This window comes from Tenrec ecaudatus, chromosome 1 (genome assembly GCF_050624435.1).
Source record: "Tenrec ecaudatus isolate mTenEca1 chromosome 1, mTenEca1.hap1, whole genome shotgun sequence".
Classification (NCBI taxonomy): Eukaryota; Metazoa; Chordata; class Mammalia; order Afrosoricida; family Tenrecidae; genus Tenrec; species Tenrec ecaudatus.
In genome coordinates this window covers 14,612,979-14,631,834 of record NC_134530.1, presented here as the reverse complement: position 1 = coordinate 14,631,834, position 18,856 = coordinate 14,612,979, and the positions used below count along the sequence as shown (strand labels likewise).

The following is an 18,856-nucleotide window of genomic DNA, read 5'->3' as shown; positions in this document are numbered from 1 at the left end:
CATTCTCATGGGAGCAGACAGCTTCAGCATTCATCAGTGGACTTTGAAGATGTGGTGGAACTGCAATTGTGGGTGTCTGGGATTTTAACTCAACCATTATGGGAGTAGACAGCCTTGTCTTTTTCCCTCAAAGGTGCTGGTGGGTACACACTGCTGGCTTTGAAGTTAGCAGACCAGACTCAACACAATGGGCCACCTGGGCTCACTTCACCTTTAGCAGCTCCTCCTCCCCAGTGTCCCCCAAAAAACTCCTCAGTTCTAATTCCCCAACTAACTTAATAACCACAACCCAACCCATCTGAAACTCTCAAAACAGACCAGAGCTCACTCCCTGAACTTGACAAAGACTCTATCCACAAGCCCACTGAACACATACCCAAGGCCCTAGCCAAACATAGGCATCCTTACCACTGTCACCTCTTTGAGGGGAATTGTCTGGAAACACAGCCCCTACACAGACCCTTGAAAACTCCCTGAATGAAGTCCTTTGCTGCCGCCGCAACACTACCTAATTTCCACTGCAAACCTTCCAGCGCCTGTCTTTGCCTATCAGCACCTCAACACCCCCACTTCCTTTACTCTATGTGCAATAACTTGACCTCATTCCTCATAGATACTGTGAAGGGCTCAAAACATACCATGCGGAGTGTTTTCAGTCAAATCCTCGCTGAGCAGGGTTGGCCAGAGCTTTTTGGAGGCCAAACCACCACATTAAAATTTTCCCGGGTATTGGCATCAGCTACACTGTGTATAATACAATGAAGGGTTCCCTGGAAATTTGGGTGACAGCCAGACCACAGGTAGACAGCGATGATTAGGTGGGGTCAGTCCATTCCACACTACATGATGTGACACCCCCCCCCCCACATGACAGGTCCCCATGTGTAGGACATCAGTGTGTGCAAGAAGGTGTGAGAAAATTCCCAGAGCAGGAGTTTAAGCCCAGCATGTGGTGGCAGCCGATGGGGGCAGTCTGGTGGCCATTTCACTGGCATGCACTGGCAAAGTTCTTGCCATGTGTGTGACCCAGGATCCATACCATCCGGACACACTCCTGCACTGCTACCCTCTTCTTTCAGTTGAGAGCTTCTGGTTTGTACTGTGCTGTGAACGTGTTTCAGACGGAGCATGAGATAGGTTGACTTTGGGAAAGAGCTCTCCTGTCCTCGCTTCATGGTCTCACCCATGCCTGGGTGTGCTACTCAAAGCTGCCCACAATGGGGGACCCTGCGGGGTCAAAAGAGGGGGAAGCTTTTCCAGAAGCTCTGGCCTTACAGCAATATGCCAGGTACCACAGTGTGACAGACAGATGGTTGTCAGGGACTCCAATCACCCCATGACTTCCTCTGAGATGAGATCCATGGCTTCCCAGGTCCTGAAGACCTGGCTGACGCTGGGCCATCCAGACCAGGACTAGGACCTGTGAGCCTGGCCATTGCAGATGCTCTGCTGACAGGGGATCCACTCCTTGTATAACGGTTACTTCCTTAACATGCTGGGTCCGTTACCTTTAGTCACTTCTCCCTCCAGTACCAGTAACAGGCACTGCGAGACTGTGCATTTCAGATGCTGTGGGGCTGTGATCCCCTCATTCTATCATGGATACACACCATACGTGTTTGGAATTATGCCTCATGCATACACTGACATGGCCATACATAAGATTGGCAGGGCTGGTGTGGCCCAGGGCTAGGGCCCATTCTGACCTTCCTCTTCCTCCTGCCCCTCTCACTGATTCTGCACAGTTTCTGCAACACAAGGACGAACATTGCATACTCAGCAACCTGGGGGCAAACATCTGCATTGTGACACTGTCTACAGTCCATTGCCAGACAGCCAGCCACCCATTAATAAGAACGAAGATGCAAGCTGAAGGGCAGCCTGGCCTCTATGCTGCCCATCTTATACACCCACTAAAATCCTCCAATTGCCGGCCCACTGCACCCAATTCTCTATACTTGAGTTTGGCCTCGTATGCTTTCCACCGACATCCGCCAAGTCATACATACCCCCAAATCTGAACTTCTGCCCAGTTTCATGGTCCGTGGCTTTGACTTCAGGCACGAAAATACATCCCCCTCCGTTCCAACAATGGTGTGGGCAATAACTTGGCCTCGTTCCCCTAATTACTGTCGAGGGCGGTTTCCACAATGAAAGTACTCATCTGGTGAATCCTGGCACAGCAAGCTTGGCATGGACTAAACAGAATCCTGAACCCACCTTACTCAAGGTCATTCCTGCACGAGCAATCAGCTATTCGGTATAAGAGCAAAGGAAGACCACCATCAGAGTTTAATTCAGAGCTCAACCACAGGCACAGGGTCAGAAAGAGACAAAAGGGCGGAGTGGACTGAGTCCCCCTGGTCCTCAAATCTTGCTGTTTCATCTGTGTGGAACAGTTGTGGAAAGAGAGTGTGCTGGAGCTCTAGGTCGGGAGGGTGCTGGAGCCTCTAACGCTGGAGTTCAGGTCAGGATTGCAGTCTGGATCCTGCCAGGAATCAAAAGACATGCTGTGGACTCAAGAGCAAATGGGGAATTGGGAATCAGTTGGCAACTAAAGGGTGAGCTTGGCCGGGTGTGCCTGGGATGCCGGGCCTAGGAGGGGAGCTGTGACTTCCAGTGGCACTGTCAGGTATACGCTAGCCTCCTAACAGCATGGTCAGTGGTTCACAGACCTCACATGCTCTTTGAGAGAAAGAGGAGGCTGTCTGCTCCTATTAAGTTGGATAGCCTGGGTAACCCCATAGAGGGCATTTGTAAGTTACTATCTACTGGAAACCCTGGTTTTCATGCTTTTAGAAAAGGACCCGGGCCCTGGAATTCTGGAGTCTGGAAAGAGAATGGGGACATTTTAATCACTGATTCTAAGAGACGAACAAGCATCCCCAGGTCCAGAAGGAGGAGTCCTTGTGATTCCTGAGTCTAATTGGGGAGCATGGATCCTTAGGTTTGAGGGGGCTGGTGGTAGGACAATGCGGTACCCAAATGTTAAAGGGAATGCCCTAGGGATCCCCATATCGAGGCTGGCAGCTGAGATTTCCAATTCCAAAACAGGAATGAGGTACTGGGGAATCTCTAGGATTAGAAAGGATGCCAGGGTACCTGTACCCTGAATCTTGAAGGCAGTAGAACATCATGACGTTGCCAGGGTTCCGCAGAGAAGATGGAGGCTAGGATCAGATTTGTGACCTCCAGGCCTTACAGTAAGGGGGGCGGGTGGCTTTACAGGAATCAGAAACTCGGATCCCACACTTCTTGGAAGTTCCCTGAGTCCTCGGTCTTTGAATTTGGCAGGGAAGCCCGCAGCATGGAATTCTATGCGACTTGGGAGAAAAGCGGGTGAAGTGTATTTTCACCCAAGGAGGCATGTCAGAGGGAGGAATCCAGGATGACATAGGACAGCTCTAGTTTTCCTTTACTCTGTGACCGTCATATTCTGGAAAGACCTGAACCTCAAGCCCACCGAGTGCCAGGCCTGCCTAGTTGGATCACGAGGGTGGTAAACCAAAAAGTCAAGCCTGATTTTCCATATCCCATAACCAAGGACAATGTCGCCTCCCTTTCCCATCTCCTACAAACAATCCAGTTCCCCCTCTTCTGTGAGATCGCACCCACTGTAGCCGGGATTTCCTTGGCTCCCACCAAAAGCAAGCACTGGATCACTTCCATTGCCATTTCTTCCCAATGGTGTCAGGCATCCAGGTGGAGGCGCTCACCTCAGCCATTGGCTGCATTTAGAAGTCAAGTCTAGAAAAGGATTCTGGTCACGGGGAAGGCAATCCAGTCTCAGTGCAATAGCATCCAGACGACTTCTCCGTGGACTGGTTACAGCCAGTTCGGGTCTTCACAAGACCGCCCTCCATTGGTGGGGGTCGCGACCATCGCACCAGCACCCGCCAAGTGTGTTCACAGAGGCCTTCGAAAGCCTTGGGCTCAGCACACGTGAGCCCTCGAAGCCTTCGCTCTGGTCCCAGAGCGCGAGCTCCCGCTTCATGTGGCGCCATGCTCCCAGGTCAGGTCGGTTTGCCCGCCAACGACGGCTGCTCGCAACCCATTGGCTCTCAGAGATGTCAGGTCCCCCGTGCTCCCGCCTTCTGACCCTCGCTGCTTTCTGATTGGCGGTTGGCCTTGAAGGGTCGGGATTGCTGGCCGTGAGCGAGGGCCGTCTCCCATTGGTTGCGCTCCGCAGTCCGTTATGGTGACGGCGGGAGGGGGCGGTGCCTCCCTTCAGCTTGGACTTTCCTTGTGGATCCAGGCCTCCTCCAGCGGGATTCCCTCCTTCTGCTGGACTTCTGCCTCAGCTTCAGGCCGGTCCTGCCGCGCCACGTGGGAATACAGCCCCGGGGGACGCTGCCCGGACATGGCCGCCTGCAAGCGGGTCCAGAGCCCCCGGAGCTCCCTGCCTGGCCCCAAGGTGCGGCCCAGGACGCTGAGGTCGCGGTGGCGGTGGCTGGGGTGCAGTGGGCCAGGCTTTTCTCAGCCGCCCAGCGAGGGTGTCCAGGGACCCGAGGGGACACCTTAGCTGTGTGACCGCCAGGAGAGGAGTCTTTGGTTCCTGGGGGGCGCTTGCTGCTTGGCGTGCAGGGGAGGAGTCAGGAGTAAGGTCGCGAGCCAGGGGTCGCCTTTGGGGGTGGGGTCCTAGGTCATGCGTGGGAGGAGTTGCATCACGCATGATCCTCTCAGAGTGACCCCGCGGCACAGGGAAGGGAGAGTCCGGGGTCCCGTCATCAAATTCGTGACAATCAGGGGACCCTCTCCTCGGACAGTTTAACCCCTGTCCTGGAAGCAAGAGGTCCTACTGGGCATGTCTGCAGTGTCTCTCCCCCCAATCAGTGTTGAGCTTACCCCTCTTTTCTGTGATGTCTCTCTCCTGCCCCTATGGGGCTTACTTACATGAGAGTCAAAAGTTCTTCAGGTCTGCACAGTAGTGAGGGAGCAAGGACTCAGCGACACTGCAGGACAGGGTGGAATTGCCCTGCTGATTTTGAGACTGCAATTCTGTATGGGAACAAAAAGCCTCCTCTTTCTCCCATGGCCCAACGCGTGGTTTTGAGCCACTCATCTAGCAGGTAGCTGCCCAACACGTACCACTGCACCTGGGGCATGTGCCACAACCACTGGACTCTGCTTGTCTCATGGTTGAGGACAAAACAGTGGGGAAGCCTTGGTTCCTGTCCTCCTTCTGGGGCTCTGGTGTACAAGGGATGGCGGCTGTCAGGGACCTGGAGCTGAGCCCCAGAGCACGGCCTAGTGGGTTGGTAACCCAGTGATCCTGCTTATTTCTAGATTGCAGTAAAGACGGGAGGCTACTGGTCCACTGCCCTCAACAGCAGTACACCCAAGTTTGGGTTTGGTGGCCAAAAGCGACACAGTGGGCATAAGGAGGTCACTTGTGGCCCCAGTGCAGTAGGAAGAGAGCTTTCAGGGGCTGAGCGTCCAGTGCTTTTCTTTGGAGTTGGCTCAGAGTTGGGGACCGCTGCCCTTTGGGCTTTAAACCCTTCAGCAATCTCTTCTTTGTTCTTGTCTCCTCTTTTTTGTCAGCCTGCCCTCTAAGCTTCTTGTGACTCCCATGGTGCTCTACTGAAATCTCCTTCATTTAAGAACAGGAGGGCGTTATCACCTACCTCAGCAGCAGCCTGCAGTTCAACCAAAGGTCCCCACCCCAATAGAGCACTCAGTGTGAACTCCCTTGAAAGAAAATATGTAAAACTATTAATAATCTGAAACCACAGGAGAATATCGGTGATGTGTGATGGTTACCATGGCTTCCCATTAGAAGACACACCTATCAAATAAAAACAAGATTTTTTATCTTTCAATAAGAAACACAAAGCATATTCTGTAGTCTTTTTTAGACATGACAATAGTTGTGGTAGTTACATAATCTCCTGTCAACTGGTGGTTAGTAAGAAATAAGGGGTGCAATTTAGCCTGGCAATCAGGTCACAGTTGGATGACCTCATTAAGAGGTGCCACAGAGGTAAGTGGCTCACTGGAGGTCAGATCCACACTCTCTGTGCTACACATTCCTGTTGATAAGGCACGTGGAGCCACACTTTTGACAGACAGAGCCCTTGAGATGCATCCAGCACCATTGGATCCACAGGACTTTCCACCCACTTGTCTCTGATCTTCTTGTATTCTGCACTATTGCCTGTGTTGCATGAGGCTGAGGAGGAATTTCGGGACTGGTATCAGACATATGGGCTAATGGAAGACTTAAGGATTTGACCTAGTGTGGGCTGGGAGGGTTTCCTAATATTCAATTACTCATTGATATAAAGTGGTTTTTGCATTTAAAGATGAACTGAAATATATACCCAGGACTGAAAAAAATCACTTTGATATTCTGGCAGACTGGTTATAACCAAATAAAGGCTCTTTAAATTTACAACACATTTTAGTGGCTGTCGCTTTTTTAACCCATAATAGTGTCTCAGATATTTTTATATGCTCAATTTTCATTCTCATATGCTTCAAGGAATATTTTGACTTTACTCTTTATTTCCTCAAACACTCAGTGGTTTTTAAGTAACGTTTGGCTTATTTCTATGTATTGGACTATTGGAAGGTGATGATTCTATACTTAATCTGATTTTTTATACTTAATAAAATTATTTAATGGTAATTTATCATGTGCTAGGGCAATAAGTTATGCAGGTTTTATGGTCTTCTATTATTTTTAATCATTTTATTGGGGGTCAAACAACTCTTATCATAATCCATCCATCCATCCATTCAGGAAGGAGATGAGCCAGTCAGGGTGCAGTGTGGCAAGGGTGAAACATACAGCTTTCCTCTAGTTTTTGAATGCTTCCCCCCTCCCCAGTACCATGATACCGATTCTACCTTAAAATCCGGCTAGAGCAGAGGATGCACATGGGTAGAGATAGGAACTGGAAACACAGGGAATTCAGGACAGATGACCCCCCAGGACCAGTGATGAGAGCGGTGATACTGGGAGGGTGGAGGGTAGGTGGGATAGAAAGGAGAACTGACTACAAGGATCTCCATGTAACCCCCTCCGTGGGGGGCAGACAACAGAAAAGTGTCTGAATGGAGACGTCGGACAGTGTCAGACATGACAAAATAATAACAATTTATAAATTATCAAGGGTTCATTAGGGAGGGGAACAAACGAGGAGCAGATACCAAGGGCTCAAGTAGAAAGAAAATATTTTAAGAATGACGATGGCAACAAATGTACCATTGTGCTTGACATAATTCTGACTTTACACCATTGTAAGCTGAAAACTGTTTGTAGTATCTTCATATTTCAAATTGTGTCGACGGTGATTAATGGCATTAACTTAAGATGTTGTAACTTTCTGTAGATTTGGGGGATTATCCCTTTATCTAATGTATTATCACTGAGTACTTTTTCCCAATCTAGGGGTCCTCTGTTGACTGTTTGCATGAAATAGTTTGATGTGCATAAATCATTCATTTTCAGTAGTTCCCAGTATTTTATTTTCAATTTCCATGTATTCTAAGGTTTGGAGTTAATCATTCTCTGGTTGATTTCTAAATTTATGGCATTGCGATTGACATGATGGTTTGTAGTACATCAATGTTTTTTTTTAATTTACCGATGCTTCTTTCATGACCTAAAATATGACCTGTTGTGGAATAGCTACCATAAATGCCAGAGAGATAGTGAATGGAATTGCTGTGAGTGAGCTTTTCTCGATATACCTGAGATCAACTTTGTCGGTTTCCCTTGTATTTTGGCTGGTATTCTTTAGAGTTGATCAGTCTTTGGTTGAAAGTGAAGTATTGAAGTCTCCCAGGATGGTATAATTTGATCTATTTTTCTCTTCATTTCTGTAAGAATTTGATGGATATGTTTTTATGCTTTTTCATTTGGTGCTTTTATGTTCATGAAAGTTATGGTTTCTTGGTCAGTTAAGGCTTTCATAATTGAATAGTGACCCTATTTGTCATTTATTATATCATTAATCTAGATGTCTATTTTGTCAGAGATTAATAGTGCTACTATATTTTACTTGTGATTACTGATAGCTTGGTATGTTTTCCCCATCCTTTGATTTTTGAGTCTATGCTTATCTATGCTTTATGGCATTAAATGTGACCGAATCTGGAGTAGGCTTCATGTGTACTAAAAAAAAGAAAAGGTATAATGTGTTTTGTTGGGTGAAGTTTTCCTTCTTGTGTCTAAGAGATCAAGTTGATTGTATTGCTTAGTTCTTCTTTATGTTCCTTAATTTTCTAGATAATTTTGTCATTTGCAAAATTGATGGGAAATGGGATAATTGGTTCCCATTTGCTGTGTTGATCACAAGATCAATTCTACAGACCATGGGCCATTCGTTGAGGGCGAGCTTGGTGTCAGTGGTCTTTAGTGCTATTGTGGATCATCTAGGGCATGGTCAGCAACCTTTTTGGCTCTCACAGGATCCTCTTTTTGGGGATTTACAAGAAAACCCAAAGGAAATTTTTAACTAACTGCCACACTGTCTTTTCTGATTCTACCATCCTCAGCACATTAGAAGAACTTCTATCTCCTCAGTATAGATGGATACAGACCAGCATGAGGTCGTTCCAGAGCCTTGCTCTCCCTCTTCCCTGGTGAAATCACTGCAGGTAACAGTGGAAGAAGTTGCCTAGATATATCTTTCTTGTCCTTTTCAAAAATGTTTCTTCCTTGTTGAGAACATCCACATCAAAACACTCATTTATCCAGTAACGACTTCATGTACAAGCAATTGTCGCTGACGCATGATGTCCCTCCAGTGCTGTGACCATTCTCACCTACCTTTCCCCAGATATCCTCCTCCATTCTCATTAATTCATTATATTCAAGTTTCCTATCGAATAAGTACCTGTCACTGCACGAATACCTGGCTGTGGTGACAACAATGGCTTTATACTAGGTTTTGAGGTGAGATACTGCAAGACCACCAGCTTCGTTTTTCTTCTCAAGGAGTTCTTTGCCTATCCTGTTTTTCTCCCTTGTGGACCAGAGAAAAAAGTATTCAAAATACAAACAGGAAAAATAATGCACAGTAAGAAGCTCAGGGTCGTTATTTTATGTCTGCTTCTGTTCTAAGCTTTGTCCATCAGCTTTGACTCTGATGTGGACATTAACTTGTGGATTGATGAGATGTTGCCACTAGAGGACACAGAAAGTCAATGGAAAGCAAAGAGAGAAAATAATCATATTTCTCCCTCGTCATTACTTGTCCCACAGTTGTTTAAGAAGTCTTATTAAAGATTTATTATAAGAATAGTGCACAGCACAAAGAGGGAGAGGTTATAGGAGTGTTAGAACACAGAGCAACAGCCATGCCAACAGAAGATGGCTGGATCGATCTCTTGTCTTTGGCGGAAATCAGGACTCTGAGGAGCAGAGAAGTTTTGAGCAGTTGGGGGCAGTTTCGGGTCATATATTATTTACTACCTTGTGGTCTTTTATGATGTCAGGTTGGGGTAGAGATTAAGGTAAAGGGAAGTATTGGGGTGTCTGATACACCTGAGAGACCTATAGTCTTATGATTAGGTTAATGATCATGAAGGATAAGATCTCAGATGGCCTAGGTCACAGGGAATGGGATTTTCACGTCATGGGTGATGGAGGTGATCACGTGGTGGTGAGGAGTGTAGTCTATCCATGCCATCTACCTGGATGGTGGAAAGAGACAAATGAAGCAATGACCTACTCAGAGGCAGGATGCTTACCAAAGTGGCTTTGTGTGCTGTCCAGGGGGTAGTGACATGGGACAGCTGGAGAATAGTTATGGCCATCCAATATGTCAGTCAGCAGAGGGTTCAGTCATCTTTGCTCCTTTGGCCTAATGTCAGCAAAGAAATTGTATTATATTTAACTTTCATCAAAATGATAGATCTTCATTTTGTTTAGACCTGTCTGTGTGCATCCATGATGATCAAATTCATCAGGGGATTTGAAAAGTACTTTCTATACATTATAATTGAGGTGAAGCAACAGTTAAGCTCTGCCTACTACCCAAATGGTTCGTCGTAGTAACCTACACTGGTTCCACCAGAAGCAGTTCTTGGAATTGCTAGCTCTGGGGCTGTTTTCCTTTGGTGTTTAGGGTCATTAAGACTTAGGATCTCTTGGGCCCTTTTGAGGCAGGATCTCTCAACAGAATTCAATGCATGTTATCCAATAGTAGTGCTGTCTACGGTAATATGATTCATTCTTACAACCCAAGTGAACTATTATCAATCGCTCTCTTCTTATGGATGTCACACTCGGTGTGTAGCACAAGCTATTACCCAGGATTCATAGGAATCTGTCAGAAATGGAAGCATATTTGCTGCTTTGATTGTATTTTGTTCCCAGTGAGGAGAATGTATAATCAAACGCAGATAAACTGAAAAAAAAAAAAAAGCAAAACTGAGCTAATCTCACTTCTTATCTGGCTATAGGAGTGTCTGGATGGCTCAGTTTTGTCCTGCTCCTCTCCCTCCTCCATTGCATCCTTTGCCACGTACACCTCATTGACTGTCACAACACAGCCTCATTCAAATCACCTTCGATGTTGTCTTCACTGTGCCCGTTTTCACAGTTCTGGCTCAAACCTTGACTTGATTGTGTTAGAGAGGGTTCTCTAGGGAAGCAAAACATGGATTCTTTTGAATATTTATATATATGTGATATGACAGCTAATCAGTCCACATAGCAGTACAGAGGGCTCAGTCCAACTCACTTCTGTTTGTGAAGTCCTTTTGTAAACATAGACACACACTCAGGATTCTCACTTTCCCTTCTACAGTGTCCTGGGATACCTGGCGTACCTGGCCAAAAACCTGCCCGACACCTTCCGTGAGGCCAAGTTCCTGATAGCATACCGGTGTTCTCTAGTGTCTGGGCCATCTTCCTCCCAAGGGAGCTCATGGTCGTTGTGGATATTTCCATCTTGGCCTCCAAGTGTGGGGCATGTAGGCTTCATCTTTGCACAACAGTGCTATATGATCTCCCTAAGGCCAACTAGAAACACATCGAATGGGTTAAGGAATAAAATATGCTTGGGAAGAAAGTGATCCACAGCTCTGTGAGCTTTTCTCATAGATTTTACAAAAACAATAAGCATAAGTCGAAATATAAACGATGCCTTCCCCAGTCAGTTTTTATGCCATGAACGCATCAGCTTTTGTTTTCCATGGCTTGTTGATTTCAAGTTCTGGGAGTGAGTTCCAATCCATAGGAACCTCGGGTACAAAAGAAGAAGGCCCGAGCCGGGCCTGTGCATTCTCACAGTTTGTGGACACTTGACTCTTGCATCCAGTTTTCCAGTCCTCTCGCTGGGGTCACTTTCTTACTGCTTTCTTTCCTACACCTAACATGTCATCCTTTCCCAGCTACTGGTCCCTCTTGTTAGTAAGTCCAAAATAAATGAGACAACTCCTCACAATCTGAGTATGCTTCTCACAGAACTGATTTGCTTGTTCTACATCTCTAAACAGGAAGTAAAGGGAGGAGCCAACATCCTTGGGCGGGTCCAGCAGTGAACTCGCTGGCATTGAGGCCACCGGGAAGAGGGGCTTTGGTAGAAAGTCCTTGCGATCCATGTCTGAAAGATGATGAAAGAGCTGGTGACTACGCCAACCCCCCATCCCAGCAGCCACTTCCATCCATCTGCAAACCACCTTGCCCCCGGTCAGGTCGCTGTGACAGTCCTTGTCGGACAGAAAAACTGCGGGGAGCAGCTAGCCTAAAAATCAGCAGCAGGTGCGCTTCACCACCATGTAGCTCTTCAAGCTGTCAGAAACGGGGTGGCCTAGCCTTCACTTCTGTAACTCGCCTCTCGGTACTTTCAAACCGGGCACTTTTTAGTGAATAAACCAGGCTTTGACCGGTTCCCAAGGACAAAATCCTGTGGCATACTTCCTCCTCGGGAACCAGTGAGGACGCCATGCGTGGGGCCGGACTCCAGGTTGGAGGACGAGCCCCAAAGTGGGCAGGGAGACAAGCCTGGAGATCTGCTTCTGCCCAGAGACCTACAAGAAAGTCCTTTAAAGCACAGTTCTACTCGCTACCGCTGGGGGCGCAGCGGGCCAGTCTGACAACCCTCTTTATGGGTTTGTTTTCCCTGTAACACATTAGTAGGTTTGGGGCGCCAGGTAGGGGCCCCGATGGGGCACGTGGGCAAGGGTTCAGCTGTGAACCTAAAGTGTGAGGCTTCAAGCCACCAGCCCTTCCGGAGAGCGATGTGAGCACCCTTGGGGCCTGGTGGGCTTGCCGCCGCGGGGTGGCTCTCAGCTGGGGCTGTGGGCTTTCCTGCCACACACCAGGGGCTCACAAGGACCTCTGTGACCTCACTGGCTCCAGGAGGACTTAAGGCCCTGCAGACAGCTCTTACTTTGAGACGACAATGGCGACTCTACCTGACAAGAAGCAACAGCGTTGCTCTTGGGCAAACACCCAATTGCAAAGATTCACGACATTTTTATTCCCCGAAAATCCAGCCCCGCGTCCGTCCCCACCGCCTCGCATCATGCCCCCGCCCCCATCACCCTCGCAGGACTGGAATCCCCCGAACACTCTCCTTCCCGGGCCTGTGTTCAGCCAGGTGGCTGACCACAAACAAAAGCCTGCCACCTACCAGCAGGTAAGACTGGGGACTCAGCACACATTGTGGGGGAGGGCGAAAGCAGCCTGTGCCCTGCCTTTAGCTCCCTAGGTCCGTGTCAAAAGGGGGGCTTTGCCAGTCAGGCACCGACCTATTCTCTCACAGTTAGGAGGCCGAGGGCATTCCTCCAACACAGAATGAGCCTATGGGGCAGAGGGGGTTTCTGAGGCTAGCGGGCTTTCAGAGAGCAGGCAGCCTCAACATTCTCTTTAAAAAAGGGCTGGTGAGGAGGAACAACTGACCTTACTGTTAACAGTTCAACACATAACCTGTGACACCACCAAGGAACCCAGTTAGGAGTTCAAATTCAGAGTTCTCTCTCTCTGTCCTCTGTCTCTCTCTGTCTCTCTCTCTCTCCCTGTCTCCTTTTTCATCCATTTATGCTTCATGTGGTCTCTTAGAGCTCAAAAGAGATGGGCTCAGAAACCTCTCTGCACTCATGTCGGAAACTCACTGCCAAAAATCCCTGCTGACTCACAGTGACCCCACAGGACTTGGTAGAAGTGCCCCTTGGTGTCCGGAGACTGGAGCACTTTAAGGGAGTAGAAAGCCTCATCTTTCTGTGGAGCGTGTGGAGGGCTGGGATTAGTCACTGCTGACTTCCTGGTTAGCAGACCAAATGCATGACCCCCGGGAGGCCATCAGGGCCCCTCTCACAAGTGTGGTGGTTGGCAGCATGTTGAGAATGTGAGGCAAGACAGAAAAGGCCGACTATCACACAAAGGTGGGCCATCTCAAAAAACTCCCAAATCAAGAAAATTTTAAATTATCATTCAAAAAAGATCGACCCACTCGGGAACTTGCCGGGCCAGTTCTACTTTGCGGGTAGGGCAACTGTTGGTCGGAGTTGGCCCGATGACAGTGGGTTTGGCTGGGTTTGGCCTGGTCCTCTGTAGGCTTCCAGTCTGCTCAGCCCTGAAAGACTCCACGCAGGAGAATGCGTCTGTCACATCTGTCTTCTCTTGCTGGTTGATGTGGACTGCTGACCATTGGGCGAGCAGTGGGTTGCTTACCTACCGCAATTAAGACGCTGGTTAAGAGTTGCCACGAGTATCTCTTGGGTAGAATACCTCAATTGCTAAGCCCCTCTAGGCGAGCCCAGTGTCCCGAACCAAGCAGAATGGATTGGCATGAGCTTCCGACCTGGGCAAGGAGAGGAGAGCCCATGACATTGGGTGGGGATCTCTATCTGGCCCACAGCTGTTGGATAATGGAGAAGTCCTGATGGTCCCCATTGGGGACGCAAGGATGGACAAGGAGGGGGCCTGGTGGAAGATTCTGCTCTCTGGAGCCGTCGCGGGAACCGTGTCCCGCACCAGCACCGCCCCTCTGGACCGGACCCGAGTGCACATGCAGGTGTGGGCGTGGGGCCTCCACTGCAGCCAATGGGCATTAGTGGGCGGGGCTTTCCCGGTTTCAGGGTGGGGCTCTAGGGTATTGTTGGGGATACAGGAAGGAGATTGTGGTTTTGGTGGATGGGGACAAGGGCGAGAAATGGAGCCCAGAGGTGAGGGGGAAGCTTGGAGTGACGGGGGGAGCCTGATTTTTTCATTGGCGCTGGCTGCACCCAGATCCGAGGAGCTGGGAGCTGCAGGTGGGGCTGGGTTGAGAATGGAGAGGGCATCGGGGAGGGGTTTGTCCAAGGGTCAGGTCTTTTCCACCCTCAGGTTTACTCTTCCAAAAAACACCTTATGAACCTGCTGGAGGGGTTACGGAGCCTGATCCAGGAGGGAGGCTTCCGCTCGCTGTGGCGCGGCAATGGTATAAACGTGCTCAAGATCGCCCCTGAGTATGGGATCAAGTTTCTCGTCTTCGAAGAGGTAGGAAGTGATAGGTGTCTACAGCCCCGCCCTCCGGATCACACGAGCCCGCCTTCCCAGCCCTCTGTCTCCTGTCCGAGTCCTCAGGCCCTCTCCAAGGTGGGCTTGAGGCTGGAAGGCCCCGGAGCTGTGCTCACCTTCCTCTCTCCTCGCTCGGGCCCGCAGTGTAAAGCTCACTTCGGGGAGTCCTCAAACCCCATCTTCCAGGAGGATGTCTTGGCGGGGTCTCTGGCGGTGGCCGTTTCCCAGACGCTCATCAACCCCTTGGAGGTAAGTGAGAGCCTGCTCAGTGGACGGCCTCGCACAATGAAGCGACTGCAGCCCCTACCTACTGCGCAATGACTCGTGTGCCCCAGGCATCCTGCACAAAGCACCGTGTTCGACCCTCACCAGGACCCGCCACATGATCTGCCGGCTCCATTTGGTTGGTGGTTACTGTCAGATTGGCTGTGATGCTAGGTAACCTGGCCATGGCATTCTTGGGCACCTCCTATGCACGTGACAGCTGGACTTTGACTGAGAAAGACTGAAGAAGCATCGATGCCCTTGAACGATGGTGCTGGTGAGGGATGTGGTCGGTTCCCCGGACTGTCAAATGAACTCCCAGATCTGCCAGAATGCTCTGAGAGGCAAGGATGGCGAGACTTTGGCTCCCAGACTTTGGCCATGTTCCTGTCCAGTGAGCAGGACCCACAAGGAGATGGGTGGATACAGTGGCTGCAACCCCGGCAGAAACATCAGAAGCACAGTTAAGATGATGTACGATTGGGTTGGTTCCTGCTGCTCCACTGAGTCCCTGTGAGTCAGAACCGAGTCCCCAGCACCTCACAGGAACCAGTGCGCATGACAGCAGGGAACACTGCTCGGACAGAGACACTCAGTGCCCTTTGGGGATACTGTTAATCCATCACTGGGAAGCTGGCCCTTATGTTTTACTGACCTCCTCCTTTCGCAACCAGGACATCTTTTTTTATCACCACTGGGTCTCCTGGTCACTCAGCCAAAGTCTTGCTGTCCTCACATCTCAGAAGCCTCTGCTGGCATTGCCCTAAGCCGGGCTCCTCCTTCGGGGATCCCATCGTCCAGATACTGTTCTTGCCAATACCGTCTTTCTTAGGCATAGACTGATTGCCCAACTGTTACGTGCATATGACGTCACCATGGCTTCCAGCTGAGTCCTGCCTGTGGCATTGTGGCTCTTGGACACTTCTCAAGAGGGATGTTGCACAAGTGCCCAAGGCAGCCTGTCCCTTGAGTGCCTGATTGCGGCTCCAGTGGGAGCTAGTGGCAGATCTGAGCCAGACGGAAACCCTTGACTGCTTTGCTCTTTGCTCTTTGCGTCACTCTGTTGTTTCTTGGTCCAGTTCTGAGGTCGTTGGTTTCCTCTGAGTTGGGGTGCCATCCATCCTGACGGCTGTAGTCTTTGATCTTCATCGGTAAGTACTTCCAGTCAACTTTCCTCCCAGCCAGCAAGGCTGTGTCCTTGGCACACGGCAGGCTGCTCAATGGCCTTGCTCGGCTCCTGATTCCACGTACTTGTTGGCATCGCCCAGCATCTGGGATCACTGTCTGCACACAGGATGGAATCCTGAAGACAGGGAAGGGGATCCGACGTTGAAGCACAACTTCCCTGGTTTGAAACCCTGCGGTCTTCCTGCCTCTGCTCATGTGTTCATATGAATGTGGGGACACAGCTGGTGTGGTTCAGGGAGCGTGAACATCAATTGTTTTGTGTTTCTAGTGTCCAGCATGTAGTTGACGAGACCAGATATGGCTGGGGATACAATCCCAGACAGTACACCTGAGGCACAGTTACCACCCTTCAGTCAGGAAGGCTGGCACGGGACGGGAATGGTTTCAGCAGAGCTTCTAGACCAAAGCTTCCCAGAGTGGGTGGGCTTGAGCCTGGAGGGAGCACGGAGGGAGGCGTGCTGAGAAGACCCAGTGAGGCTGCAGAAACAGATCCCTACACATTATGTGGTACCATTGGCTTTAGTAGTAAAGTGTTGCATTGCCAGCGGGTCATGATTTTGTTCTGAAAGGGGGTAGAAAGCAAAGTAAAATTGGGCACAACTCTTGTACCGGATAAACCAGGAAGCAAGGGCTGGCCATCTACTTGCCACACTCGTGTATAAAACCCTGGGGGGTTGCCTCCTGACAGATGAGTTTAACAAACCTGGAGAGTGAGTGTCTGTTTCCCTGGGGCGGGTGTTTGATTTGAGGCAGGGCTGGCTCCAGGGCACTTAGCCCCATATGTCCCACTCACTGCACTTCTCCGGGCCCCAGAACAGGGATGCCCATAGGGGTTCTGAGGACCCTCCTCACCAGTGTCCCCTTGACGACCGTGGACAGTCTCACCGACCTCTGAGGGCCTGGAGACCCACCCCGTTGTTGAGCTGTGCCAACAGGGCTCCTTGCACAGGGACAGGGCATGAGTCCCCCATGAGACTACTGACAGGAGCTCCCTGGCCTCCCTGCCTCCACAGGTGCTGAAGACCCGCCTCACGCTGGGACGCACAGTACAGTACGATGGCCTAGGGGACTGCGTCGGCCAGATTCTTCGCCGCGAAGGCCCGGCCGCGTTCTATAGGGGTTATGCGCCCAACATGCTTGGCATCATCCCGTATGCCTGCACTGACCTGGCTGTCAATAAGGTTGGCAGAGGTGGGGGTGAGGTTGCTGTAGGCGGCATTGACGTGGCCCAGGACTAGGGCCAATTCTGAGCCTTCTCTGGCCCCCTACCCCTTGCAGATGATGAACAACATACGGGTAAAGAGCAGAGGGGATAACGAAGAACACAGCCAGGCTTACAACATCTACACACAGACGGTGTCCACAGTGTGTGGCCAGATGGCTAGCTATCCCCTGATGCTATTAAGGACCAAGCTCCAAGAAAAGGTCTGCCTGCCCCTGATGAGACCCACTTTGTGGCCCCACCAAATGCCCTCAGCACATCCCACACCCCCATTCTCCTTACTTGGCCCTGACCTCTTAGGCTGCCATCCAAATGCCTAGAACTCATACTTCCCCAAAAATCTTAACATCCTGTGCCATTTTCCCTCAGTCCCAAAGGTGATCTAGTACTGGGTGACACACACCTCGACCCCGCCCCCACCCCGTGCATGTTTTCCTCCTGACCTTGTGACACAACACTTGCTGAGGAGATGGTGGCCAACTTACACATTCCCGTGTCAGAGGGAAGTTGGGAAACCCGGGGGTGTTTCAAGGGCCCCGTTTGGGGAAGGGCATCTCTAGGCCTTCCTTCCCTAGCATATATCGGTGGACTTCAAACTTCCAATTAGCAGCTGAGCCAATTTCCCAAGGATAGACCACGCAGGGACCCCAGGACACAGGACTCACACCCCCAAAGAGGCCAGCTTGCTGAAATAGACTCATGTCACACCTGCACCATACATTCTATCCGGAGATTCACATTGACCCAAATGGATAGAGCAGAATGACTCCTTAAGGTCTCTGAAGTTGTCCATCCTCACGGGAGCAGAGAGCTTCAGCATTCATCACTTGACACTGACTCGGGAACCCTAGGAGATGGGGTGGAATGCCATTGTGGGTGTCTGGGATTGTACCTCAACCATTATGGGAGTAGACAGCCTTGTCTTTTTCCCTGAGAGGCACTGGTGGGTACACACGGCTGGCTTTGAGCGGAGCAGACTAGACTCAACGCACTGGGCCACCTGGGCTCACTTCACCTTTATCAGCTCCTCCTCACCAGTGTCCCCAAAACAACTCCTCAGATCTAATTCCCCAACTACCTTAATCACCACAACCCAACCCATCTGAAACTCTCAAAACAGACCAGAGCTCACTCCCTGACCTTGACAAAGCCTCTCTCCACAAGCCCCCTGAACACATGCCCAAGGCCCTAGCCAAACATAGGCATCCTCACCACAGTCACCTCTTTCAGGGGAATTGTCCAGAAACCCTTTCCCTACAAGAGCGCCTGAAAACACCCTGAATGAAGTCTTTTGTTGCCGCCTCCACACTAGCTCATTTCCTCTGTAACATTCCAGACTCCAGGCTTTTCCTATCAGCACCCCAACACCCCCACTTCCTTTATTCTATGTGTAATAACTTGGCCTCATTCCTCATAGATACTGTGGAGGGCTCAAAGCCCAGCATGCGGGCCATTTTCAGAGACATCGTGGCTGAGCAGGGCTGGCCGGGGCTCTTCCGAGGCCTAACACCCACTCTATTAAAAGTTATCCCGGCTGTGGCCATCAGCTGCACGGTCTATACAACAATGAAAAGCACCCTGGGAGTTTAGGTGAGAGCCAGACCACAGGTAGATAGGGGTGATTAGGTGGGGACAGTACCTTCAACAGTACATGATGTGACACCCGCTCCTCCTGACAGGCTCTCCTGGGGAGGACATGATTGTGTCCATGGAGGTGCCTGAAA

At 50.1% G+C, this 18,856-nt stretch overlaps 1 protein-coding gene across 1 annotated transcript; it reads left to right on the top strand.

The window, feature by feature from the left end:
* The first annotated feature begins 13,841 nt into the window (after window positions 1-13,841).
* Window positions 13,842-18,722, top strand: LOC142431610 (mitochondrial carrier protein SCaMC-3L-like). The gene is made up of 6 exons (XM_075536632.1): window positions 13,842-13,973; window positions 14,285-14,437; window positions 14,603-14,707; window positions 16,924-17,091; window positions 17,189-17,334; window positions 18,548-18,722. The coding sequence occupies exons 1-6, from the start codon at window positions 13,842-13,844 to the stop codon at window positions 18,720-18,722; spliced, it is 879 nt and encodes a 292-aa protein (XP_075392747.1).
* Window positions 18,723-18,856: the final 134 nt, after the last annotated feature.